Raw genomic sequence first — 27,455 nt, 5'->3', positions numbered from 1 at the left:
CTGGGTTAAACTTAGGCACTTAGGCAGTTTTGGGTCTCCAGAACACTGAGTTGACATGCTAACTGGAGCCCTCTGAACTTGGGATAGCTGTGCTGTCCTACCCATGTAAGGAAAAATATGCCTTCTAAGACATATGAAACTTATAGTTTTTACCTGAATTAATTGTTACCATACTTCACTTTACCATGCCCCAGGTGGTCTCTGGGCTGTTCCTTTTATTCTGACACCAATGTAGCTCCATAGGTGTCTTTCCATTAGCATCACAAGTGAAAACATTTAGAGTAATTAAAGCTAGGTGCAGCCTACCTGTAGGTGATTTCTCCATCATCCCCCTTTTTTGTTTTTCAAGTTGGGATTTTTAAAAGCTGATGGAACTCTGAAGCCTCTTTTAATAAAGCAACAAATTGATCACCATGTGCATTTCCCTTAGTTAATGGGCCAGGTAATATGCTGTGAGCCCTGATGTGGGTGATATAAAAAGGGTATTTTCTCTGCTGCACAATCTGCTGAACCTGTGACCCGGGCTTCTGGAGTTGAACCTGGGCATTGCGTGAGGTAGAATTCCCCTCACTTTTTTTTGGTGAGTTTTCCACACCTTTTGGGTGAAAACTTCCATTTCTCGCTCCAGCGAGGCCTGCACTTTCAGATTACCTGTCTGGCGCCAGATGTTGAGTAAGATTCCCTCCACATTCCTCATGGAGTATGGTTCGGTATCTAAATTTTACATGAGTTTCTTTCCTTCCTTGCCAGTATGAGAAAGTGTTGAGGAAAAAATCCCCCTTCAGTCTTCTCCTTGTCCCTATTCTAGGTGTCTGGCTCAGTATCTTTAAATAGACTTTCTGCCTCCTTCTCTCTCCTAGAACTCCAATGGTTTGGATATTGATTTTTTTTTTTTTATGGTTTTCTTTAGATCATGTAGGCTTTCTTTACTCTTTCTTTTTTTAATTTTTTTTCCTTAAACTGGGTTATTTCAAAGTTCCTAAACTCTGTCTCACTGATTCTTCCTTCTATTTGGTCTACCCTGGTGCCAGTGCTCTGTATTACACTTTTAATTTCATTGAATTTTTCAGCTTTAGATATTTATTTGGGTTTTTTTTGCTTTCTATATTTTGAGTATGTATTATTTTCCTAATTTTATTGAATTAACCTGTGTATATTTTTGTAGCTCATTTGAGTTTCCTTAAAACAACTATTTTGAATTCTTTACCAGGTAAATCATAGATCTCCATGTTCTGGGCTTAGTTATTGGAAGATTATTGTGAACTTTTGGTGAAGTAATATTTTCTTGATTATTGGAGTTTTGCATTTTTGTTTTGTTTGTTTGTTTTTGCATTTGAGATAGCAGTTACCTCCTTTAGTTTTTATTGTCTTCAAGGTGGAAAAAAAAAAAAAGGAAAAAAGCCCTTTCATCAACCTTGCTATAGATTTTATTGTTTTGTTGTTGTTAATCCTCTCCCAAGGATATTTTTCCATTGATTTTTAGGGAGAGTGGAAGAGAGAGGCAAAGAGAGAGAAATATTGATGTGAGAGACATTGATTGGTTGCCTCCTGCATGAGCCCCAACCAGGGTCCCGGCTGGGGAGGAGCTTGCAACCAGGGTACATGCCCTTGACCGGAATCAAACCAGAACCCTTTGGTCCTCAGGCCAACACTCTATACACTGAGCCAAACTGGCTAGGGCAACCTTCCTATAGCTTTGAGGCTTTCCCAGGTGTTGTATGAACACACCTGCTCTATGCTTCCTGCTTTTTCTTGTGGCAGAATTATGAAGCTTGTGTCTTCTCTCAATCCTATAACACATCATGTCCGTTGCTGGTAGCGTCTCTTTTGTTTTCTTGATGGTAGCCGTTTGTGGTTTCTCCTTTGCCTGCAGACACCTGCATATGCTCCCTCTACCAGAGAGCTTGGTCTCAGGACCCTACACAGGGAGTCAGCAGCAGAGCAGGGGGAGGTATGGGTTTGGTACAGGTGCACTGCAGGTGCCCATGGGAGGGATCTGTAGGTGAGGTGTTCCCTTTGTCTCCTGGGTGGGCTTCCTGTTGTAGTCCAGAAGCAGTCAGCAGGAACTGCATCCCTGTAACACCTTCCAGGAATCTCATATTCCACACACCCGATCTGCACCTTCCCCTCAGTAATGGAGCTTTCACTTTAATGATTTGGACTCTGTGAGAGAGAAATCAGTGGCCTTGGCATTGTCCCACACAGCTAAGGAAACCAAGCATTCACTCATTGGCTTTCCCTTTACCCCATGGGAGAAACCATGAGCCATCTAGTTTAGCCCTAAGTAGTGCAGGGTGGAATGATGCCAGTAAAGTCAAATTGTTCTTTTTACCTCCTTTAGTGCATCCAAGCTCTTTTTGTTTTGTTTTTGTTTTGATTTACTCCAACCAAATGTTGGAAATTCTCCTCCGGAAACCTGGATTTTCACAAGGCTCTCTTGGCTGTAGGTGACTCCCCAAGTCAGTGTTTTGCAGATATTCTCAGACCACAGCTGAGAGAGGCTAGAACACTCCCAATCTCCTGTAGGACACTCCCAAACCTGTACCAAAGCTTAGCTACCTATTATCCGATACACCTGTGATTGAGGCTCCTCCCAGATCCCTTGGAGTATGGTCCCACAACTCCATCAGAGGTACTTTTGTTCATGGATATATGCCTCATTTTTGTTGTTGGGGTGGGAGAATAAAATGAGGGACATCTTATGCTGCCGTGATGCTGACATCACTTTGTCCAATTGTCTCTTGGTTGAAGTTTGTGGGAATTATATTTTCTGAGTATATTCAAGCGCCTTTCTGTTGCCTTTGAACTTCAGTTTTTAGTTTGTCTAGCTTTAAAATTCTTTTCTCAAATGTTATTTCTTGGAAACTTCATAGACATTGGCTCCACAACTAGCATTTTATATAGCTGTTTAAGTTTCTGAGGTTACTTCCCAGATTCTTTATGTATCTCTAAAGTCATTTACCTTTTCATCTTTTTAGTTCTATACTAGGTTCTCTGGAACTGTGCTGTCTATTCAATCTGTAGATTCAATTCTTTTGTTTCTGGAATGTTTCTTCAAATTTTACCTTTAAATGTTTTCTTTTTTCAGTTCCATTATTTTTGTTTTCTTCTTCAAGGATACCACTTACAGAGATTTTAGAGCTGCTTTGTCTTCCATATCTGTTGTCTTTCATCCTTTCCAACTGTACATTTCAATTGATTGCTTTTATTAATTGTTTTTTCCATGTCACTTGCATGTTTTTTAGCAGTGTCATTTTTTGTTTATGTAGGTTCCAATGTGGCCTTCATTTCTCTGTTTGTTTTATTTTTTCTTCCCTTTTTTTCTGAACTTTACTTTTTTATCAACTTCTCTTACCATGTTTTTTCTAAACTCTGATATCACTGCATTAAGCTCTTTACTTACTTTGTAAAATCATTTGAAATCATGGCTAGGTTGTTAATTACTCCCAGTTTTTATTTAATTGTTGGCAACATTGTTTTGCTTTGTTTTTTAAAATATTTTTTTTCTTTGTGGCAGCTTGTTATAGATCCTGTGTTCATTCCTTCTTTTTAAATGACATGAGTTTTCTTATACCAACTATTTGCAGGAGGTTCCTGTGGGAGAGGAGCCAGGGTAGTATTAGAGGCTAGCAGGAATTGAACTTGTATGTGAATAGTTTTACTTTTTACTTCTTTTCAGCAAATAAAGATTGGCACCTTTGGGCTGTTTATAACTAAGAGTTTCTCCCTTCTATCCTGTCTCACTGTTAAATTGCTTCTCACCATGATGTTCTATTACTGTGTGTACTGTTATCATCTTATTTTCCCTGACACTCCCTCGTCATAAAGAACAGAGTCTAGCCCCTGCCTAATTCTGTCAGCCTATGGTCTCTGTTGTGTTGTATCAAATAAGAGGTTGCTGTTTTTGCCTTCAGGGTGATTACATGCTTTGGAGAACTGTGCTTTATCAGCTTTCATTGAGATCTTCAGCTGTGACATCATTTTTTCAGTATTTCGCATACTTCTGATTTGACCTTGACTATTCTTTGTCATCCTTTCTAATGGGTTTAGGAGTTACAGATACCTACTTATTTTGTTGGAAATGAAATTTGCATTGTTATTCATTTTTTGTAGTTGATTGGAATGATTTCTGAGAAACAAAGGGAACAAAGATATCGTCACATCTCAAAATAACACAAGAGAATATTTTAAATAAAAGGGTATGATTGAAAGTCAGGTGGCTTAGAATAAAAGTGGGATTACTAGTGAGAAAATTGAGACACTGTTTATGTGCTATTCATGTGACAGCCTACCTATGGGATATTAGTATAGAAGTAAAGGGATAGGGAAGAGTTGAAGCCTAATTGGCATGAATTATTTTTCAAGTTAGGGCTATCTGAGTGTGTTTTAAATCCTGTAGAACCGAGACATTGAATATATAGAAGCCCTGGGGGAGGGGGGGGATGAGAACCTAGGGATATGGAAATAATGCAGTCAGGGACATTAGTGTACAAAATCTCAGAGAAGGAAGATTGCCTCAGCCCCAGAATTACCTCACTCATATAACAGTTGTGCTCAGCATTACTTAAACCACTCACAAATAGATAGTATCTCCATAAAGTTATTTCTAAGTAAAACAAATAATATTGTGATACTTGATTTATTTTAAAGTTAAATGTGTGTTTTATGGAATTATTATTTGCCTATTAGCATGTAAACTATAAGGTAAAGGCTATAGGTATACAACTATAGGTAAGTAATGTAGTTTCTCTGAAAGAGGATTTTCCTGTTTTATGATCAAGGAATCCTTTTTATTTATTTATTTTATGGTTCTCTCTGTTCATTTCAACACATTGAAATATGGCCCTGCTTATTTTAGATTTATTAGAGAAACATGGTTTATGCACTTTATCTGCCTGAGTCCTTTGTCTTACCCAGATCTCTTTTTAATGTTTTTATTCTCATCCTTGGCAGTGGCTTGAACCTGGCATCTGTAGCACGACTCAAAGGTACTTGGGAAAAGTTACCAAGCAAGTATGAGAAACACCTGCAAGATCTGCAAGACCTTTTTGATCCATCTAGAAACATGGCCAAGTATAGAAATATTCTTAGTAGTCAAAGCATGCAGCCTCCAATTATTCCACTCTTCCCCGTTGTCAAGAAAGATATGACATTTCTACATGAAGGTATTTAAAAGTTATTTGAAAATTAGCATGTTTAACTTCAGCTGATTTTAGAGAATTGTGATTTATTATATCAAATACTAGGGGCCCAGTGCACAAATTCGTGCACATTGAAAGGAACTGTGGGCTGTGAGGCTGTGGTAGGCACAGGGGCAGATCTTGGCCCATCCTCCGCGCCCCCACCTGGCTCCTCCCACCACGGCCCCCAGTCCTCTGTCTGCCAGCAGCTCTGCTCCCGCCACCGCCATCCTACGTGGTGACAGCATGGAGCGATAGGGGCCGGCACCAGCAGTGGGTGCAAGCAGTAGCTACTGCCCCAATTGCCCCTCAGGAGCAGGGGGAGGTGGAGAAGACCTCGGGCGATCAGGGCCGGCAGCCATCACTTGCACCTTCTGGTGGCACCGAGTGATGGGGACTGGCGCCGGGCACCGGCTGCAGGTGCAAGTGGGGCAGGCGCTGGCAGTGGGTGTGAGCGGCGGCTCTGGTGCCAGCAGCGGGTGTGAGCGGGGCTGGCACCGGCAGCAGGTACAAGTGCTGAGAAGGACAGCGATGGGCGCCCCACCTTGGTCTGGCACTCCTGCTCACCTGCTCCACCATCCCGCCACAGCCAACTTCCGGCATGTTCCGCACATGCCCCCTGGTGGTGGTCAGTGCATGTCATAGAGACCGGTTCAGTTGTTCCCCGTTTGGCCTATTTTCATATTAGCCTTTTATTATATAGGATATCTTTTCAGCATAATATATATCACTAAAGTTTACCCAGTTAAATGCAGCAAATTTTAGGAATCCAAAACCCACATCATTGAAAAGAACAAATTTAGATATCTACCCTCTTCATTTAAACATAAACTTCACTTACACCAAGATCAGACATTTGAACATATTTGTTTTGTTTAGTAAAATATTTTAAACTTTTTTTTAATGACTCACCACAAACAGAAAAGTGTCCAAAACAAGTAAATACGTTTACAGAAACACCATGTAACCAACATCCAGGCCAAAAAATAAAAACATTGCCAGCCTCCCAGGAGCCCCATATGTGCCCCTTCCCAATTACCATCCACATCCCCTTCCCCAAAGATCACTACTCTTCTGACTTTGAATATTGTGGTGTAGTTTTACTTGTTCTTGAACTCTCTATAAAATAGAACCATAGGGTATGTTTGTCTTGTTATGTTTTGGTTTGATTTGTTTTTTGGCTCAAATTGGTCAACATTACAGATTTGGGAGATCTTTACATGTTTTTTAGTGTGTTTATACTTCATTTTCAAAACTATTTAGTATTCCCTTACATGAATGCAATGTAGTGGATTTATCCGTTTTGTTGATGAGCATTTGATGGTCTCCACTGTTCACCTGTTATGATTAATTTTGCTATTTTTGCACATATCCTTGCATATATATCTCTCAGAGAACATGCATTTTTGTTTGATATAAGTTGTGTGGGATTTATGAGTCCTGATATTTGTATAACCAACTATAGAAAACATTTTGACATTATCTAGTCAAGTGGAACACTGCCAATGTTGTTAGAGTTCTCATTGTTCCTCATCCTTACCACACATGGTAAATTTATTTTTGTTTTTTACCTATTCAACAGTAGTGTGGTTTAATTTGCATTTTCCTTATTATAATGAGGAAGAGCACCCTTTTATATATTTATTTGTCCTCTTGTCAATTGTCAATTTGGGTTTCTTGCCAGTTTTTTTATTAGGTAGTCAGCTGTTAAATAAAATGTTTAAGAATTTTTTTTATAAACCCTGGGTATGAGACAAATTGTCTTAAGGTTTCTTTTGGTGAACAGCAAGTTCCTAGTTTTAAAAGCCTGATTTGTTTATCTTTTACCATATGTTTCATCCAAAGTCTTCCTGAATTGTTGTGGGGGTTTTTTGTGGGTTATTTTGTTTTATTTTGTTTTGGTGGGGTTTGGGGGTTTTATTTGCATGGTATTTGTCGTACTCCATAAACTAGCTAACTATACACTATTTCAGCAATTTTCAACCATTGTGCTGCAAAATTTTTAAAACATGCAGTACCTGACCTCTTTTCCCTTAGATTGTCATATTTAAAAAATGATAAAAGCCAATAATAGCTTTCTGGTGTGAATATATCAAAATTATACCTTTTTTTCAGGTCAGCAAAAATATATATTTTGGTATGTCTACAGAATTTTAGTAATTAGTTTATGTGAGTCGTGAGATGGAAAAGTTTGAAAATCAGTGCCCTATTTTACTATTTTGCTGGTGTTACACTAGACATAGTATTTCTACTTACTGATATTAGTTAGTTTAATATTCATTAGTACTTTTCTGTGTGTCAGGCAATACAAAGAACTTAGACCATTTAAATTTTATTTACTCACCTCTAAATTATATGCATTTGTTGCCATGCCCTTAAGTCCTACATGATACTACCATTGTTTAGTAAAGTCAGTATTTATTTAGCTTTACCCGTACAACGATGATGTGTTACTATTTTTCATTCTTTTCTGCATTTCAAAGCTTCCATATTGATAGGGGATTTTTTTCCCCTATAGAAAGCTGTTTATTATTACCTTAAGTTCAAGTCTGATGGTGATGAAATATCTTAGTTTTTGTTTATCTGAAAATATATTTACTTCATATTCATACTTAAGGCATAATTTTGGTGAGATAACATTCCGTCTTCTGGCTCCCATTGTTAATGTTAAGAAGTCAGTTGTCAGTCTTACTTGCTGTTTCTTTGACTGTATTCTGCTCTTTTGCCCATAGCTGCTTTATAGTGTTCTTCTCTACTTTTGCTATAATGTGATTAGGTGTGGGATTTTGGTTTTGTTTTCATTCTGACTTGTTTATAAAAGATCCTGAAACCTGCATTTTGATATTTTTCATCAGTTTTGAAAAATCCTCTCATTCTGTCTTCAAGTTTTTTATTGTCCTCCTGAGTTTTCTTTTAGGGATTTTTATTTCACTTCTGTTAGACCTGGTTACTGCCCCTATTATCTCATATACTGTTTTATGTATTTCTCTTCTTTCTGTCTCACCATGCTTTATTCTGGATATTTTCTTCCAACCTGCTGTCCAGTTAATTAATACTCTTTTTAGCTATGTCTAATTTACTGTTAAATTTATCAGTGAGTTCCTAATTACCCTGTGTGTGTTTTTCCAGTTTTCCAGTTTACAAATTTATTTTTTCATCTTCTGGATCTCTGCCAGAGTTCTCAGTGTTGTTGTTTTTATATCTTTACACATATTCAATATAGTTATTTTAAGTCTATCACTATTAACTCCATAATCTGGATCCTGTGTGGGTCCCTTTCTGTTGTCCTTTTTATTTTAATTATGTTATCTTTTGTCCTGATGGCCCTGGTTATTTTTGACCAAATAAATGTTGTGTATTAAAAAATTACAGAAATAATCTGGTTTCAGATGATGTTTCATTCCTCCAGAGAGAATTGATACCTTGCTTCTGCCAGGCTGCTAGGGGGTCTAGCAATACAAAATTACTTCATTTTCACATTTTGAGATAGTTTAACATTGAACTTTTACTCCAGTCTACATTCAGTTCATTCTTAGTCCCCAAAATATAGCCCTTCAGGATCTCAACCCAAAGCATTGGAGGCTTACCTGGACTTGTTATTTCCTCCAACCGCAAAAGACAGGGTGGCACTCCTCAGTTTTGCAGCTCAGCATCCCCCTTTACTGAAATCAGCAGATGGGAAATGCTAAACCTGCCCCAGATCTTCATTCGTTCAGATCTTCACAGCCTGAATATCTTTTGATGCCTTAAAACATTTATTTTCAGCTTTTATCCAAATTTTCTAATATTTCTCAGCAAAAGTGTTGTTCACACTACCTAATTTTACTGCCCCCCCCCTTCATTATCACTCCTTTTTCATAAGATCTTTTGATGCTTTGACATGCTCCCTCAAAATATATTTAGGTGACTTGAAAGCACTTTTGGAGATTATTTTGTTTCCATCTCATATTGAAACCCTGAACAATGTGTATGTCCAATGTATAGGTGCTGTTTACTATGAGACAGGGGGCCACTTCCAGACCTATATGGCTCTCAAACTTGTCTTCACGGACAGTGGCACCTCAAGGGCTGCCACGGGAGATAAGTGGGGTTATGCTAACTGTTAAAGACAGATGTGAGCCCTAGCTGGTTTGGCTCAGTGGATAGAACGTTGGCCTGCGGACTAAGGGGTCCCAGGTCCAATTCCGGTCAAGGGCACATGCCCGGGTTGCAGACTTGATCCCCAGTGGGGGGTGATCTCTCTCTTCCTCTTCCTTTTTCTCTGAAATCAATAAAAATACATTTAAAAATAAGAAAAGACAAGTGTGAAAAAACAACAACACTGCTGTAGACAGATGGCTCTTTAAACATACTTTTTGCCTTGTGGTTTGAACTGGGCGAGCCAACAAATGAGCTTTTAGTCTGGTCTTCTACCTACTCTTTTCAAAGAAAAGTAAACCATTTTGAAAGTTATGTGAATTATTCTCGAAGAACTACTTAACAGTACAGAAACAAAAATTATGAAGCTTATAAATGAGCAAATTTGTATTAAATGATTAAAGACATGATTGTAAATTCGAGTTCTGGGAGAGGCAAAATGAAGGGCAGACTAAAAACTGTTTATCCTTGTGAGCCAGCCACCTCTTAATTTTAACTAATTATTGCCATTTGGGAAAACAGACCTACTATTATTTAATCTCTCATCTAATCCTTTCCCTTTTTTATCTTCAAGAGAAGGCAGAAATTCTTGTTTTCATGGGATATCTTCTACTTCTTAAATGTTAACAACTCATTTAACGGTTTTCCAAGTATTGTAAACCAGAGAAAACTCACTGGGTTAATTAAGCCCAAAGCTCATTCTTTCTGACCTCTAGTTAAAAAGTTCACTGCCCAAAAGAGAAAATGCTGTTACCTGCCTGAGAGTGGGCTGAGCAACTGGAGAGTTCGATTTGAGGAGCTGCTCATTTTACTAGTGTGCCTATAACATAATGGAATTGGTTTTAGAAGCTATGCTGTTGTCACTTCATAATTGTTACTCTCCCTAGAAATACAATTCCTCCCTATAGCTCATTCCCTGGGAGCAGGGTTGAACCATCTATGGTTTATCAATTTTAAAAAATAAGAGTGACATTTTGAGAAAGTTATTTAAACCCCCAAGAATAATAAATTGGCTTCTGCTACCTTTATATAGATACTTTAATTTTGAAAATTATAAACTTTTACTTTTATTCCATAGGAAATGACTCCAAAGTAGATGGTTTAGTAAATTTTGAGAAGCTAAGAATGATTGCCAAGGAAATCCGTCAAGTTGTTAGGATGACTTCTGCTAACATGGACCCAGCTATGATGTTCCGACAGAGGTATGGTAGTGAAGTGTGTAAAGTGTTATAGAGTGGCATCAAAAGTGATATATTCAAAATAATAATATGTCATTTTTTAATGATTTACCATTGTTGTATGCTGTACAAGGTGCTTTATACAATCTCAAAGTAATCATTTATCACAGTAACCTTTAAAGGTAGGTAATATTGACCTTCCTTTTACATATGAAGAAACTGAAGTTAAGAGAGTTAGGTAATAATGCCCAGGATTACATAATTTTCTAAGATTTGAACCCTAGTTCTGCATTACATTTTTAAGCACATGGATAGTTCTGTATTGTTATTGTTACCTAAAATATTAGCTAACCTAATTTTAAGTTGCTGATTTTTACTGAAGTTACCACAAAGGACAAATGCTTTCATCTGATTTCTAACCTAATTTGTAAAATATTAATGTGCATATGTCTTTTATTTTTACTGAATATTTTTTAGTTCTAGTTCCAGCTAAGTCATACTTTATTCTTCTAAAATACATTCTTTTTCTCAAGTCATGGTATTCCTTTTTATTTATGTGTAAGTTCTTTAAACAGAATTTAGAAAGTGCAGACTTAAACATGTTCCTTCTTTAATAAAAATGGAAAATATTATTTTAGTAGTAGTAGTCGTCCATATTAAACTTATCTTCTAAAAATGCCTTGTAGAACTGATTTTTAATGTAACAACAAAGACTTCCTCAAATTCTATGGAACTTAAACATAAAGTATGTTGTTAAGCTATTCCCAGTAATTTTTATAATTTTCAGAATAAACAGTAGAGGTTTAATTTTTGACCTAATTTTCCTCTGGGCCTATGTGTATGGGTAACTTCAGTACATAAAGAGCTTTAGAAAGGAAATATTTACAGAGGCAGACACAATTCCTTTGACTTAATAAATACAGTTTAGTAAGAAAACAAAAATATTTGGTTCTTTAAAAATCAGAAATGGAATTTTTATAACCAAACAGAATTAGTGTGTGTCAGGATTGGTTCTTTTGTTTTGTTTTATTTTATTTAAATTACTGTTCAGAGGCCTTTGTTTTTGTAAGTAGTTGCTCTGGTGGTTGGTTGATTTAGTTAAGAGATTCTCAAGCTATGGAGGAAGGGTGTCAGATTTCCCCTGTGAATCACTAACTGTAATGAGAGATGTGATTGCTTAGCAGTGTGTAAGCAGAAAACAGTAAGGAACAGGGACCAAAGCAAATCTAGAGGCGGGTAAGTTTTGTTGTAGCATGCCCCTGTACAGTGGCCCCACCACTGCATGTTGTCTTACATGGGCCTTCATTTACTCTCATACATGTTAGCACTATGGCTCCTGAAGACATAATGAATCTGCAACTCTGCCAGACCAGTTAATAATATACTAAGTACAGCATATACTATGCTTCAGAAATGAACAAAGAATGAAAACCTGAAAGAAGAAATTAATAAACTCAGCTATTTTCTTGGGAATAGCCTGGGCTAAATGGAATATAGTATAGAAGAAAGTGAAACATTTATAATTAGATTGCACTGAGCTTTTCCTGAGTCAGTTTTGTCATCCAGTACTAAAATGTACTATTTTTCTTAAACAAATAATTGTCCATTTTGGTGGTGCATATTACGTAGTGTGGACAAAGTAACCCCTTCATTTTAACAGTAATCAATTTACTGTCTGAAAAACAATCTTGGACTGCCCACACTAGAACTCATTCGGTGCACTAAGGCCAGTGGGGGATTGGGAGGAGCACAAAAATATCAACACTAATAAAAGAGAAAAATGGTAATTGGCGTACGACTATACCCTTTTCATTGGCTAATCAGGGCTATATGCAAATTAACTGCCAACTAAGATTGGCAGTTAACTGTCAACAAGATGGCGGTTAATTTGCATATGTAGGCACAGTGCAGGGAGGCAAAAGGGGATGCAGGAAGAAGCCCCCTGCCACTGACAGTGATCGGAAACCCAGGGGGGAGCTAAGAGCTGGGGGGCAGGGCAAAGGCGGCCCTGGGGCCGCCTTTGCCCTGACCCCCAGCCATGATTGGAGAATCAGGTGCCTTTTCCGCCCTGGCCAGTGATAGCAGGAAGTAGGGGTGGAGCCAGCGATGGGAGCTGGGCATGGTCGAAGCTGGCAGTCCCAGGAGCTAGGGGCCCCTTGCCTGGGCCTAAAGCGAAGCCCACGATCGCGGGGCCGCTGCAGCTGTGGGTCCCCGCTGCCCGGGCCGGACGCCTCAGCCAGAGGCATCCTGCAGGGGCAGGGACGGAGCCCACGCAATCGCGGCGCCCCCCGCTGCCACTGCAGGTCCCCGCTGCCCGGGCCGGACGCCTAGGCCAGAGGCGTCAGGCCTGGGCAAGGGGCCGATCCTGCGATTGGAGGGTGATGGGGGTCAACGCCTGAGGGCTCCCAGTATGTGAGAGGGGGCAGGCTGGGCTGAGGGACACTCCCCTCCCGCGCCACACACACACACACACACACACACACACACACACACACACACAGTGCTTGAATTTCGTGCACCGGGCCCCTAGTCTACACTAATAAAAGAGAAAGATGCAAATTGATTGTACCTTTGTGACGCCTATCAGCCAGTCAGGAGTGAGTATGCAAATTAACCCAACAAAGAAGCCGGGTTAATTTGCATATGCAGGTGCCAAGTGGCTGGGGGCGGGTTGGGACACAGGCCTTCTGCCCCGCCCCAGCTGCTCCAGGCCTCTGGGCAGCATGGGAAGGCAGAAAAGCAGCTCTGGGCTAGAGCTAAGGGGGAAAGGCAGAAAGCTGGAGGAAGGAAGGCCCATTCTTGCATGAATCTTTGTGCATCAGGCTAAATAAATAAGAATAAAAATTTTAGCCCTAACCAGTTTGGCTCAGTGGATAGAGCGTCAGCCTGTGGACTCAAGGTTCCCAGGTTCGATTCTGGTCAAGGGCATGTACCTTGGTTGCGGCCACATCCCCAGTAGGGAGTGTGCAGGAGGCAGCTGATCGATGTTTCTCTCTCATCAATGTTTCTAACTCTCTATCCCTCTCCCTTCCTCTCTGTAAAAAATCAATAAAATATATTAAAAGAGAGAATAATAATTTTAAAACTGCCTTTATTCAATCCAATTGTACTATAAGGATATACAATATAATAAAAATTTTGATATATTTTTACTTTTTAGGTTGAATTTCCTGGTTTAAATTTCTTAAAAAATTTGAATGTTGTTGAACTTGTCAGAGAAATTTCTGCACTTAAAAGTGAAATTATAAATCTTAACATTTCATCCTGTCATTTAAATAAGTGGCTCAAAAATGCTCTCTAAAAAATATTTAAAAGTTCTATTCCACAATTTAAGGTTTTCCCTAAATACCTAGGTTTTTCAATTTTAGTAAATAAATGTTTTCCCTTAAGCTTCTTATTAACATAAGCCTCTAGATGAATTAGGTTTAAAATAGAATTGGTTTAAAAGCATATTTTTAAAATATTGTAGGGGTTTTTGACTTTTAGTACCTATCATTATTCCTCTGCATTCCATTAAAGACATGTTACTGCTAAGCTGCCATTTTTCCTAGTAAATGTTTCTGTTCTGTTCTGTCTTCAGAGTTTTTCTGGTCTCACCTGTTGTCTTTTTTCTGTGCTTTCCTTTCACACACATGCTTCAATGTTTGTGGCTCTTGCTTACAGGAAGAAGAGGTGGCGGAGTCTGGGGTAAGTGTAGAGATGAATGCAACTGGAATGAAGGTTGTGCAACTCTTAACATATACTCATCCTTCTCATTAATGCACGCACATAAAAGAGCATGCGTCCTATTAACCCTGTCAGCCTACATTCCTGACAAATGCCTTTTGCTAACTAGGTGAAAGCAGTGATAGAACTAGCTTTTATTTTTTTTACTTTTTTATTATTGACGTTCCAAAAGTCCCTTTCTTTTGTTAATGATGATGATGATGATGATGATGATGATGATGATAATGATGATAGGAAATACTTATTGTGTGCTTACTATTTGCCATACATTGTTCTAAGCACGTTATATGAATTATTTAATTATTCAAACCATGCTATGAGATGAATACTGTTATTCCCATGGTACGGACAGGGAAGTTAAAGTTGTCCAAATCCTTACAACTCACTAGTGGTGGATCCAAACCTAGGTAATCTGGTTCCAGAGTCCACACCATTTTCTTTTATTCAAATGTCATGTTTTATAAAAATAAATATGTAAGTATAAAAATGGATAAGAGATTTGGTTATAAAGGTTAAGTTTTGACATCAGTTTTCCAAAAAGAGACAGTCCTTATCCTAACTATACTATAAAATTGAGTTAGTAAATAATTGAAATAGAAGATGACTTTAATTCCTCAGATCTTGTAATACCATGAAAGTTACAGCATTGTTTGAATTTTATTTTAAATTTCTCCTACTTTTAAAGATTCCCTTATCTCCCTTAAAACTATAATAGAATCAGAAACTGCCACCTTTTGTTCAAGTAAGTTCAGATCTCTGCCTATACGTAGCTAGATAACTATTTAGAATAGAATTTTTAGGATCTAATAAAACATTTTATGTAGTCCTTTTGTTTTTTGATGAAGAAAGAGATGGTGGCCCTAACTGGTTTGGCTCAGTGGATAGAGCGTCAGCCTGTGGACTGAAGGGTCCCAGGTTCGATTACGGCCAAGGGCACATGCCTGGGTTGCGGGCTCGATCCCCAGTAGGGGACATGCAGGAGGCAACCAATCAATGATTCTCTCTCATCATTGATGTTTCTCTCTTTCCTCTCTCTTCCTCTCTGAAATCAATAAAGATATATATTTTTTAAAAAAAGAAAAAGAGATAGTGTTTGTAGATGAAAGGATTGCATAAGAAGAATTTCATTAATTTAAGATTATAATGAATCATGAAGTTAGATGTTTTTATTACATGTTAGGAGAATTTTTGATAAGCCACTTACTTGAGTCCTGTCTTGTTTGTGGTCTTGTTTTCTGTTGAAGTTTGGTAAACTTGAATTTTCTTCTGCCTTTTCCTCCCTTCTTTGTGTGTTGCTCATGTGTTTTCTTCTGTATTATACATTTATGCATTGGTCTTTTCTGGTTCTTCTCACTGATAATAGATATTGAATTCTGGCATTACTGTTATGAAGAGGAGGACTTGGTCAGTATATCATAGTGGGAATTTGGGGTGTTTGAATGCTTTATGCACCACATTCACTGATGATTCAGCTTTACTATATGATGCAAGCAGACACTAGGTATTTACACCTTTGCATCAGAGCATTTTCTGTTTTGGAAGTAGAAGACATTTTATTGTCAATTTATCACAGTGTTTTCATTTATTAGAAATGTTGTATGTATGTTTGATTTGTTGTGTGTGTGTGTGTGCATGTGTGTCAATGTCAACTAAGATAAAAGTATTAAATATTTGTATTAAAATGTGCTTCTAAATTATGGGGCTTGATTTAACTGCATTTCTTTGAATCTAAGACATTAATTGTTGGACACAATTATTTTAGGTACCATTAAACTTATACTTGATAAAAGAGCTCTTATATAAACTTAAGTATGTATTTTTATCACATAACAGTCTTTTATATTCATAAAAAGGAATATAAGCAAATTAAATTGGTTGTCTTTCTAAAACTTCTTCATATTAAGAATATACATCTTCTAAATCACTTTTAGAGTTATTAGTTTCTGGATTTTTTTTCCCCCCCAAACAGTGTTGCCATCAAATGTGTTAGTAATGCAACATTTTTTTAAACAAGTCATAAAAGAGGTAAAAGCTACTGCTGTTAGGCTGGCTTTGCAAATACAGCTAGTCTCCTTCTAATGACTGCTTTCGGACTTGTCAGATTCACTACCTCCTTAAAATCATTTGGTTCCTGGGTTAATAGAGTAATTCACTAATGTCACTGGATTTTCCTCCAAACCATTCTGCAAGCTTTGAAGTTTTCTGCAAGTATAATTGGTCACAACTATGTCACAGTTTCTGCCTAACCAATAGCAATTGAAAGTTGCCATCAAAATGTAAGACACACCCTATTTCAAAGATCTTAAAATTCTGAAAGAGAAAATATATAACACATTTACAACTTTGTTTCTCTTAATTTACAATGAAAACACTAGTATTTTAGTGTCTGTTTTAAACTTGTTATATGAATACTGAAGAACAAATTATTATATAGTTGTGGTCTATGTATTTGGAATGTTTTTGTGTAAATATTAGGCTAATTTAGAAAACCCATAGATACATACCTTTGTTATTTTGGAATGGCAACTGCCTTTAAAATCAAATTCATCATAAAACCTCATGTTGGCTTGCCTTGTTAGAAAGGACAAATAGCATTGTGTTTCGAGTTTTCCTCTGGTTTTAGATTTAGTCATTGTACAAGGGCGTTGGTCAAAACGAGTAGAATTGGGTGAAACTAAAGCTAGTTTGAATTGTGGTTATTTCTGCCCAGCTTGCTGTTCCATCACATCAGACCCCTCAGTCCTAGACCCACATATTGCCTAACCATATAATATGTGAGTGGAAGTATTGAGTAGCTTTTACTTGCATTTCTGACTATATTGAATTGAGTATAAATCCTGTTATTTTTCTTACTGGTTATCTCTTGGAATTTTGACCAACATCTGGATATTTGTAAAATTGGTCAGCATGCCAAGAGTGGGCCTGCTGCAGACTGGTACAGTGATGGCCATACATGTCCAAAGCAGCACAGGCAAGCAAAGCTGCTCTAGAAACTTGCATGCTGAAGAGCCCTGGTGCAGAGATCGGGCTGTGGATGGACTTGTCCTGACTCTGGCTCTTGCCATATATTCAGAGGAGGGGTGAGCACCAGGATCAGAGGATGCTTTTACTCTTGACAGTTGCGCCATGGGTTACACAGGCACAAACACAAGTCTGATTAAATTCATTGCTAAGGGAACAATTATTCTTTTGAATTCTGCACGTTGCCAAATCTTAAAACTTAGAAGATTGCCCTATATGCCATATTACTTCACATTAATGCTATCCATCTTTTAACTCATTTACATCAGCATGCAATAAATAGTATTAACAGAACAAAATCATTTTAATTTCAGCCTGCCATGTTTAATTCTCATCTTTACAGCCCCTTGTTGTGGTCTCCATATTCTTACAGGTCGTTGAGTCAAGGCAGTACAAACTCAAACATGCTAGATGTTCAGGGGGGTGCTCACAAAAAAAGAGCACGCCGTAGCTCTCTGCTTAACGCTAAGAAGCTATATGAGGACGCCCAGATGGCAAGGAAGGTGAAGCAGTATCTTTCCAGTCTGGATGTGGAGACAGATGAGGAGAAGTTCCAAATGATGTCATTGCAGTTGGAGCCTGCGTATGGTACCTGTGAGTACAAGTTTTCCCTTATGTGCACTAACTGCACAATAAAATAAAAATTTACTTCTCTAGAGTTGTGCTGAAGTACCAAGAAAACTAACTTTCACTCACAAAAGATTACTGACATAAGCCAAGATCATGTTATCCTGCTAATCAGAGAATTCCATCCATTCCTGATTACCTTAGGGAAGAGATAGAGGGGTAAGTAGTTCATCTTTTAAAAGCCTTAAAAAATCTTCTTGTAAAAACAGGAACATTATACTGAAGCCCTTCTGTTTCAGAACATTTTTACCTTCATCCCTAAATTCATAGTAAAAATAAATTAAATGTTTACCTTTTGAAAAATGTCATGGATGGTATTTACCAAATAGAAGATACAATAAATTTAATTAAAACACAGTTAGAGATCATAGGTATATCATAGGTGTCAGTAAGTAAGGTAAAACAAGAAAAATCAGACACATTCTGATATTGTTAGTATATAAAGTATATAATGGGCAGAAGAGAGCCTGTTCTCGGAAATTGAAAATTTTTTTTCAAGTACAAAATAATGCATGTGTGTCTGGGTCAAGGAAATCATGAGTTGTAAAAACAGAAATCAGATGATACAATATACTGTGTTTGTTGTAAACAAAATAAAGATGACGTTAAATTATAAGTAAACTAGAGGCCTGGCGCACGAAATCGTGCAGGGGTATGGTCCCTAGGCCTAGCCTGCAATCAGGGCCATCTTCCCCAGCTGCCGGCAGCTGGCCCCGCCCCCTGCCACCACCCACTCTGGTTCGCCATCCGGTGATGGGAGCCTGACAGCCAGGGGAAGGACCCAGAGATCAGCTGTTCCCGCCTGCTCACCAGCCCCGCCCCTGCCGCAGGTCGCCCTCTGTGTGGGCCGACCGGTGGGATGGGGGCCTTAACCTGGCGCCGCGTGCACCCCCCACCCCCTACCCCGGTTCCCCATTTGCCATCAGCGATTGGAGCCTATGGGCCAGAGGGAGGGTCCAAGAGGTCAGCCTGTTGCGCCTACTCGCCAGTCCCGCCCCCCGCTGCCACCCACCCCAGTCCCCAGTTCACCATCAGCAATCAGAACCTGCCAGCCAGGGAAAGGGACCAAGAGGTGATCAGTGCACCTCATAGTGACTGGTCGAGTGGTCATTGTGGTCGTTCTGGTCGTTCTGCTGTTATGGTTGCTGGGCTTTTATTATATAGGATGATGTGTGTGGGTATGTGTATACCAATAAGAAGCATAGAATGTAACGTTGACAGAAAATTGGAGGGGGAATGTTCAGATTTCTATTTCTGTGTTTTTAATGGAAGGAAATAGAAACCATCATAGGTTGACCCTAAGATTGATAAATGGCATGGTATTTGCATAGTAATAGAGAAAATATATCAACAGGAAAAAAAGAGAAAGTGAAAATACAACCAAATATTGATTTAAAAATTTCAGATATAACAATGACTTTTAAAACATAGGGTAACATTCAGTAAATGTTGTTCTAAAATTAATATGTTGAACACTTCTAATAGGAAAAGGAAAGGAGTATAATGGAAAGATCACCTATGAAGGATGAAGACATAGTTTGACTCTCATTTATTACTATTTGAGCAAGGTGTTCTTCATTAAGCAAGGGTTTAGAGCAGTGGTTCTCAACCTTGGCTGCACATTAGAATCATCTGGCAATCTTTTTAACACTAGATTGCCCAAGGAAGTCATTTTGACTGCTTTTTAATTTCAATTAGAAAAGCAATTATGTATATAAGGACACAATGTCTTAGAATTTTTTGACTTTTTGTACAACATATAAGTGCGTTTATTAATAATTGTAGTTACCTCCCCCCTCCTTCGTTTCCAGTATATATATATATGTGTTATACCTATATTGCCCAAAAGCAGTCATTTTGACTGCTTGGGAAATCCTATACTAATAAAAGAGAAAAATGGTAATTGGCGTACAACCGATACCTTTTTCATTGGCTAATCAGCGAGATATGCAAATTAACTGTCAGCCAAGATGGCGGCTGGCAGCCAGGCAGCTGAGAATAGGAGGCTTGGTTGCCCCAGCGATGGAGAAAGTCAAGGATCCCCGCAGCTGCAGGGCTCTGAGCTCCTGAAGCAACAACTCCAAAAGATACAATGTTTTAATTATAGAAGCTAAAAGATGGCGGTTAATTTGCATACTCAGGCTCCAAGCAGAGCGAAGCCAAACAGCCCTGAAGCAGCAGGGCAGAGAGGCCTCAGGGCCTGGGATCAGCAGAGTCGAGAGGCCTCCCGCCCCGGTGATCAGTGGATCCGAGAGGCCTCCCGGTCCCAGTGATCAGCGGATCCGAGAGGCCTCCCAGCCCAGGTGATCAGCGGAGCCGAGAGGCCTCCCGGCCCAGGTGATCAGCGGAGCCGAGAGGCCTCCCGGCCCCGGTGATCAGCGGAGCCGAGAGGCCTCCCGGCCCCGGTGATCAGCGGAGCCCAGAGGCCTCCCGGCCCCTGTGATCAGCGGAGTCCAGAGGCCTCCCGGCCCGGTGATCAGCGGAGTCCAGAGGCCTCCCGGCCCCGTGATCAGCGGAGTCGGAGGCCCCGCGATCAGCGGAGCAGAGAGGCCTCCGGGCCAGGGATCAGGGGAGCCGAGAGGCGTCCTGGCCCTGGGATCAGCGGAGCAGGGAGGCTTCCCAGCACTGGGATCAGTGTGACAGGGTGCGGAGCTCCAACCCTCTGATCGGCCCTGCTCTGTGCATGACAGGAGTGGCGCTGCAACCTCCCTATGGACCCTGCCTTGAGTGTGCCAGGGGGTGGTGCCCCAACCCCCCAATCAGCCCTACCCTGAGCATGACTGAGGGTGGCATCGCAACCTCCCAATCCACCCTGCTCTGTGCATGACAGGAGGCGGGGCCCCAACTCCCCAATGGGCCCTGCTCTGAGCCCGACCAGGGGTTACACCTAGGATTAGGCCTGCCCTCTGCCACCCGGGAGCAGGCCTAAACCAGCAGGTCCTTATCTCCTGATGGGTCCCAGACTGTGAGAGGGCACAGGCCAGGCTGAGGGACCTCCTCTCCCAACCCCGAGTGCACAAATTTTTGTGCACCGGGCCTCTAGTTTTAAATAATCAAATGACTCTTATTATTGAATTGAGTAAATTTCTTATATGACCAGTTCAGCTCTGTATTGAAATAACAGTTTTCATTTTTTTTTGATTACCGTCACATGATAACATACAAGTACATGATAAATTGTCGATACTTGATGACTTGCAGTTGCTCAATAAGCTAAACTAGTACTTGTTATTCGAATCTTTATGCAGTGATACTTGTTCTAATAAGTTGTTTATTTTATTTCTTTTGCGCCCTAAATTCATGAAAGAAATGTCGAATAGAAGTGAGTTATTGGAAAAGCTAAGGAACATAAGTGAAGAGTGCTCCGATATTATTCTTTCACAATGCAGTCATTTTGACTGCTTTTGGGCAATATAGGTATATACTAAGTTTCAGTCTTTCTAGTGTTAAAATCCTGATTTCTGGGCCTCATCCTCTGGAAATTCTGTTTCTTTGTTATGGGGTGAGGCCACAACATTAGTAACAAAGAAACAGAATTTCCAGAGGATGAGGCCCAGAAATCAGGATTTAAAAAAGATTCCCAGGTGATTCTAATGCGCAGCCAAGGTTGAGAACCACTGGTTTAGAGTATGTTTTATTGCTGTGATTCTTTCTACATCAAACCTATTAAAGCCGGCTTGGTGTGACCCCTGGGCTGCTGTCTGCATGGGCTTAGTGTCCTCGTCTGCTATTTGTTCAAAGAAACCTGAGACAGGATCTGTCCCACAAATATATATATATATATAAGGATGGACCGGCTTCCGGCGTGCGCGTGCACACACACACACACACACACACACACACACTATAGATAAGATTTTAAAGTGATGGTGGAGGTGGAGCTAATGAAGTTAATGGATTCAAAAAGTATTTAGGAAGTAAAATTAACTATGATTCTACAAAAATTTTAGAAATAATTTACTTATGTGAAGTTATTTTTAGGAAAATTAATCTATTTTTTGTGTTGAAAAGATGGTTTTAAAGCAGCCATTTATTGTCAGTGGTAATAACCTTGCCTGAAAGTGCAGAATGATGTGTTTCTTACTCTCTTCTTTTAGTGACCAAGAATTTAACTGAAAAAAGATTAGCCAAATCATCAGAAATGTCTCCAGCGCCTCTGAGGTCAGCTGGCCAAACAGCTAAAGCCCATCTACATCAGCCCCACAGAGTAAGCCAGGTGCTTCAAGTGCCAGCTGTTAATTTGCACCCCGCCAGGAAGAAGGGGCAATCAAGAGACCCTGTCACATTGAGTGAGTATTCACAATATCACATTCATTTAATTAAAATTCCCAGGGGAGTTGGAATGAAAAATAATTACTAATGTAAGTGCTCAGGAAATCAGCTATAGTATTTTGTGTAATGTAATCATCACTCATGAATTTTAAAATGTTTCATTTTGCCTGTAGGTATTTGATGACAGCATACATATTTTAAATGCTAACATTGGGATTCCTATAATCATATCAACCAAAAACCTAACAGCAATACACTTGGGTACTACAGTCAAAGGTGCATTTAATCAATTACGTAATGCAAATTAATGCAACCTATAAGAATGAAGTTGCTTATTCTAAAGTGACTGTATGTTGGTTTTTCATTAAAGACTACTTCTGAAAACCCTGGTTAGAAGACAAGAGCATGTAAAGTACATATAGTATAAGCCATACTTTTTTCCCCTCTGTTAAGCCATGTAGACATTATCAAAATTACTTTTATTTGTGGTTTTGACAATATCATTATTTTAGCTTTTATAGATGGGAAGCCAAATTAGATTTAGTTCCTAATATTATTACTTAGTCAATGCATTATACACAGGACATATTTAGTAGAACTTGTGAAATGTGAACTTAATTTGGTTTTGTTTTGCGATCCAAAGTTGAAAAGAAATGTGTCTACTTTTGCCAGATGGTGACATAGACACACAAACAGATAGAATGAGTTAGCTCTTATGCTAGGGGTCTGTACAGAACCTATAAAACAACAGAAGAGGGAGAGCTTTTAGGGCAGACAGAAGTAAGGTAGAGTTTCAAAGAAGGCTTTTTGGAGATAACACCTAAGCAGAGCCTTAAAGGTTGATCAGGAAAGAGGTAATTAGGCAAAGATTCCAGAGAAGTTGCTTCAGGCAAAGGAAAACCTTGGTATCTCCAAGGAGCTAAGGCAGCTGCCTCTGGGTACTAAGCTGTAGAAAGAGTGTTGCCACAGTAATAATTAAAGATGACACTTAGCACTTACTGAGGGTCAGACACAGTTCTAAGCGCTTTGCTAACTTTATATACTATATTCATTTAATCTTTATAAGAACACTGTGATAGGAACTACTCTCACTCAACAGGGGAAGCCATAGAGGGTCTAAGTAACTTACACATTACCAGTAAATGTTGGGGCTGGGAGTTGAGCCCAGGCTAATTGGCTCAGAGTCCTTGCTTGTTAACCACTGTGCTAAACAGCCAGCAAGGATGAAGAGAAGTGAAGTCATAAGCATGCTGAAATTATAAAATGGCATGCTAAAGGGAAGTTGCCAGTGGGCAGCTATCAAAGATATTTGAGCAAGGGAAGGTCCAGTTCATGTTGGAGAACAAGAGTAGGGGGTGCAGTGAGACTGGAGATTGAGGCCTGAATGGAAAACTGGTGTAACAATTAACTGGAAGTTGCTCAGAGCCTGAACTAGTTTGGAGGATGTGAAAATGAAGAGAGAATTGGATGCAAAATTGAAGTTGATAGATTTGTTTGTAGGAGTAAGAAATGAGATAGGTCTGGCTCTGGTTTCTTAGATGTCATCACCTGAGATGCATTATTACAGGTACCAGGTAGTCCCCTTCCCTCTTGTTGTAATATGGCCATTATCTATATAATAAATGCATTTATATTAAAACTGGGGGCCTGGTGCACAAATTCGTGCATGGGTGGGGTTCGGCCGGCCCACCCCAATCAGGGCCGATCGGGCAGGCAGTGGGGAGGGACTGCAGGCAGTTGGTGGGCTGGCCCCGCCCCCTGGTCGAACTCTGATCCAGGGGACAATTTGCATATTAGCCTTTATTATATAGGATGGCATTATTAAGTAAAAACAGTGCAAGTTTGCTGTAATTTGAATTGTTTCAGTGTTATAGAGCTGCTTTTTACTGCGGAATCCTTGTCAAAGTTGGGCTTAACTTTACTGGTTGAGTACAGTGTCAGTAGCTCTTTGACATTTCTTAGAGATGAATGCAAAAATGTGAATATAAGGAAACCATTGCTAAGTTTGATCTATACTAAACAGGACCAGCTGCTGGGACAAGAATAAGGAATGTTTCCAGTGGGCTCCATACTATTCTTCTATAAATTCATGATTCTTTCTGTTGTCTACTTCTCTCCTGTAGTGTGAATTTAGTGCTCTTGAAAAGGGCTGGACTGGCAGCCCTGCAGCCTCTTCTGTATTCCCACAGCACAGATGCACCACAGGTAGTCACAGTGCCAACATCCCTACACTGCTCCTGTCACATGCCTCGCCCTGACTTGGAGAGGCCACCTCTAGAGGGGAGGGAAGAGTTTGAATCCATGCCTTCTCTACTAAGACTTCCAACAAGTGTGTCAATTTTGGGGGTTGGGACTTAGACTGTGAAATCAATTTCCCTTATGTCACAAAACAAACAAAAAAGAACTATTATAATCTGGTCTGTGCTGAACTGGCTGAATTTGAACAAATAACCTAGAGGTGAGAATCTCTGTATTCCATTACCCAGTCATTTAGTCCCCGTTTGTCATTTACACATTTCAATTGAATACACTAGCCATTGTGCATCATGGCTTTAGTTATGTAGTAATTTAGGCAACTACCGACATTTTAATTGTGAAATGATGCTTATTTTGGGGGCTTTATTTTTAGGTACAAGTTCACCTCAGAAAGTTTTAGGAACAACTGAAGAAATGAGTGGTAAGAAACATTCGGAAGACACTGTTTCCATGACATCATCCTTACATTCCAGTCCTCCTGGATCTCCTCAAGGTTCCCCACGCAAAGGTAAGACAGGCAGAACAGTTCAAGCTAGTTCTTACTTTACCAAACAATACCTTGTAATATATTTTGTTTTTCGATCTGTCTTAATAACAAAATATAAAGGAAAGCGTAACTTCTGTTTCTTTTTGAACTTTCACGTTTTGGATTGAATTGTTCATATACTTTCCAGGTATTAGGAAGGACTCCTGTAAGAATTCACAGTTGTTTTGTTGTGTGCAGATTCTTGATGCTGCTATTCAAATTTCCCATTATTTAAAATTTCTGTTGAGTATTTGAAAGTAAGAATTTCTACAAGAAATTGTTTTTAACCAACAACAAGATTTAGGAAAAGAAACTGCTGGGACTGACCAGCAGACCCTGAATGACAGATGAATGATTCCTCTGACACATGTTTCTGTGAAAGAGAGGGCTAAGGAGCTGTTTTTCTTTAGGAGCAAATAGCCCTGTTCACCTGCCTCCTTAGGCTTTTACTGTAACAACAGCTTGAACTAAAATTAGCCTCTAGATCAGTGGTTCTCAACCTTCCTAATGCCGCGACCCTTTAATACAGTTCCTCATGTTGTGGTGACCCCCAACCATAAAATTATTTTCGTTGCTACTTCATAACTGTAATTTTGCTACTGTTATGAATCGTAATGTAAGTATCTGATATGCAGGATGTATTTTCATTGTTACAAATTGAACATAATTAAAGCATAGTGATTAATCACAAAAACAATATGTAATTATATATGTATTTTCCGATGGTCTTAGGCGACCCCTGTGAAAGGGTCGTTCGACCCCCAAAGGGGTCGCGACCCACAGGTTGGATTCTAGTAAAACACCCGGGGGCTCAGACTTGTTTGGAAAAGTCTAGGCAGGATCCCCAAAGGCCTCTGACCTTTCAGAGAATCCTCCTTACAGACTTTCCAACCAAGTCCCATGTTTTCCCACAAGAAACAAATATTTAGGTTGATGCATTCCTTTCTTTAGTAATGGAGTAATCCTTTTTATTATCAGGATTTAAAATAACCAATACCCTTATGGATCTTTACATTTATATTTATGTAGGACCTCTTGAGGTAAAAAATCTGAAATCACTCTTGTTCATTTGCATGTTTTCATAATTCAGACTAAGCTGCTCTTGACTCTCCTGGGCAGTGTGCCTGGAGATGTCATTATGTTAGCATGTAGCATTCTAAATGGTGTGCATATATTTTACATTGGTCCACCCACACTCTGTGTGTACCCTGTGGGAAAAGGCTCCTTAGTCCTGGCATTGTCTTCACTGATGTAAAAGAATTACACCTTGAAATAATCACAGCGCAGGGTAGTACATGATCAGGGAAGACAAGCTTATGAATTCTAGCAGGAAGAAAAGTTTCCAGAGCTTTCTTCAGCTCCTGTGTCCTAAGATTCATCTCACTTTTAGAGACCTTTTCTTAGTTTTGCTTCCTCGGTGGCAGCAGTGTGGTACAGTGATATCAGACCTGATTTGGATCCTGATTCTGTCCCCTCCTATTGCTGTGTCACTACAAGCAACTGATTTATAAGGCCAGGTTTCCTATCTGTAAAATGGGGGGAAACCACCTATATTAGGGAACTTATATGAGAATTAAATGAAATAACATATATAAAGGCTGATACATGGTAAGTGTTCAGAAAATTGGAGTGTCTTTTCTCTTTCCCTGTTTCTACCCCAGGGCAACATAGCTCCATAGCTGACCTGCCCTTTCCCCCATTCACATATCTGAGACTGGCCAGAATTTTCATTTGGATTTTACTAAGAAAAGCTTTGTAAAAATCAGATAAGACAGAGTATATATAAAAGGTGTATTAATAAAACAAGTTTCTGATCCTGTTGTGTGTAACTCATACATGATTTTGTGAAGCTCATGGGTCTGCTTCATCGCTTTACTGCCTCAGTGGTCCTTTTAGGTTGGAGGAGTGAGACTAGGAGCAGTGCCAGTCACACAGATGGTCCAATGAACGGTGCCCGTACGCCTCAGTGCTCTTTCAGGAACACCGTTACACTCTCCACCGCTTCGGTGTTCAGAAGTCCCGCTATAGACGGTTCTCTAACCAGTGTGACTTGTGGGAGAGGTATTAGGAACAGGAATTTCCCTATTGCTCTTACTCCCAACTGAAAATTCACTCTCACTACTGGAATAGAGGTCTTTCCTCCATGTGTCTTCCCATGTGACCAACAAGCAGCCCTGATGTTTATTGTGAGCCTGTCATAGTCGTGTTGAGAATCCTTAAGAACCTGAAGAAATTTTTTTCTTAAACGATTTCCAATTGTTCTTACATATATTCCTTTAAAACCTCCACGGAATATTTCTGTATATTTCCATAGACAGATTTTTGCCTGTAGTCTTGACTGAACAAAAAAGTATGTATTAAACTAAACATACATTATTAGGATCAGTTCCTAGTTCTTTTTTTTTTTTTAGTTCCTAGTTCTTGCTAAACTTTGGAATTAGTTCTTTATTTTCTATCAATTAAGAAAATAAGCCTATCTTCATATTTTTTATAAGAAGATTACACAAGAACTTTTTTTCTTTCTTTTTTTTA

General features: G+C 39.3%; 1 protein-coding gene across 19 annotated transcripts in view; it reads left to right on the top strand.

The window, feature by feature from the left end:
* Positions 1-27,455, top strand: part of RAPGEF6 (Rap guanine nucleotide exchange factor 6) — a 205,622-nt gene that overhangs the window by 159,861 nt on the left and 18,306 nt on the right. For 13 of the 19 annotated variants that reach the window (XM_059698295.1, XM_059698290.1, XM_059698297.1 and 10 more), the window contains 5 exons: positions 4,954-5,165; positions 10,396-10,519; positions 17,586-17,836; positions 21,967-22,158; positions 24,771-24,905. In XM_059698295.1, coding sequence (XP_059554278.1) covers positions 4,954-5,165; positions 10,396-10,519; positions 17,586-17,836; positions 21,967-22,158; positions 24,771-24,905 — 914 coding nt within the window. Of the gene's footprint in view, positions 1-4,953; positions 5,166-10,395; positions 10,520-14,158; positions 14,183-17,585; positions 17,837-21,966; positions 22,159-24,770; positions 24,906-27,455 lie in introns of all 19 variants that reach the window. The other 6 variants (XM_059698301.1, XM_059698291.1, XM_059698286.1 and 3 more) reach the window with 2 other exon arrangements.

The sequence above is a fragment of the Myotis daubentonii genome, chromosome 5 (genome assembly GCF_963259705.1).
Source record: "Myotis daubentonii chromosome 5, mMyoDau2.1, whole genome shotgun sequence".
NCBI classification, from domain to species: Eukaryota; Metazoa; Chordata; class Mammalia; order Chiroptera; family Vespertilionidae; genus Myotis; species Myotis daubentonii.
This window is presented reverse-complemented; position numbering and strand designations above follow the sequence as displayed.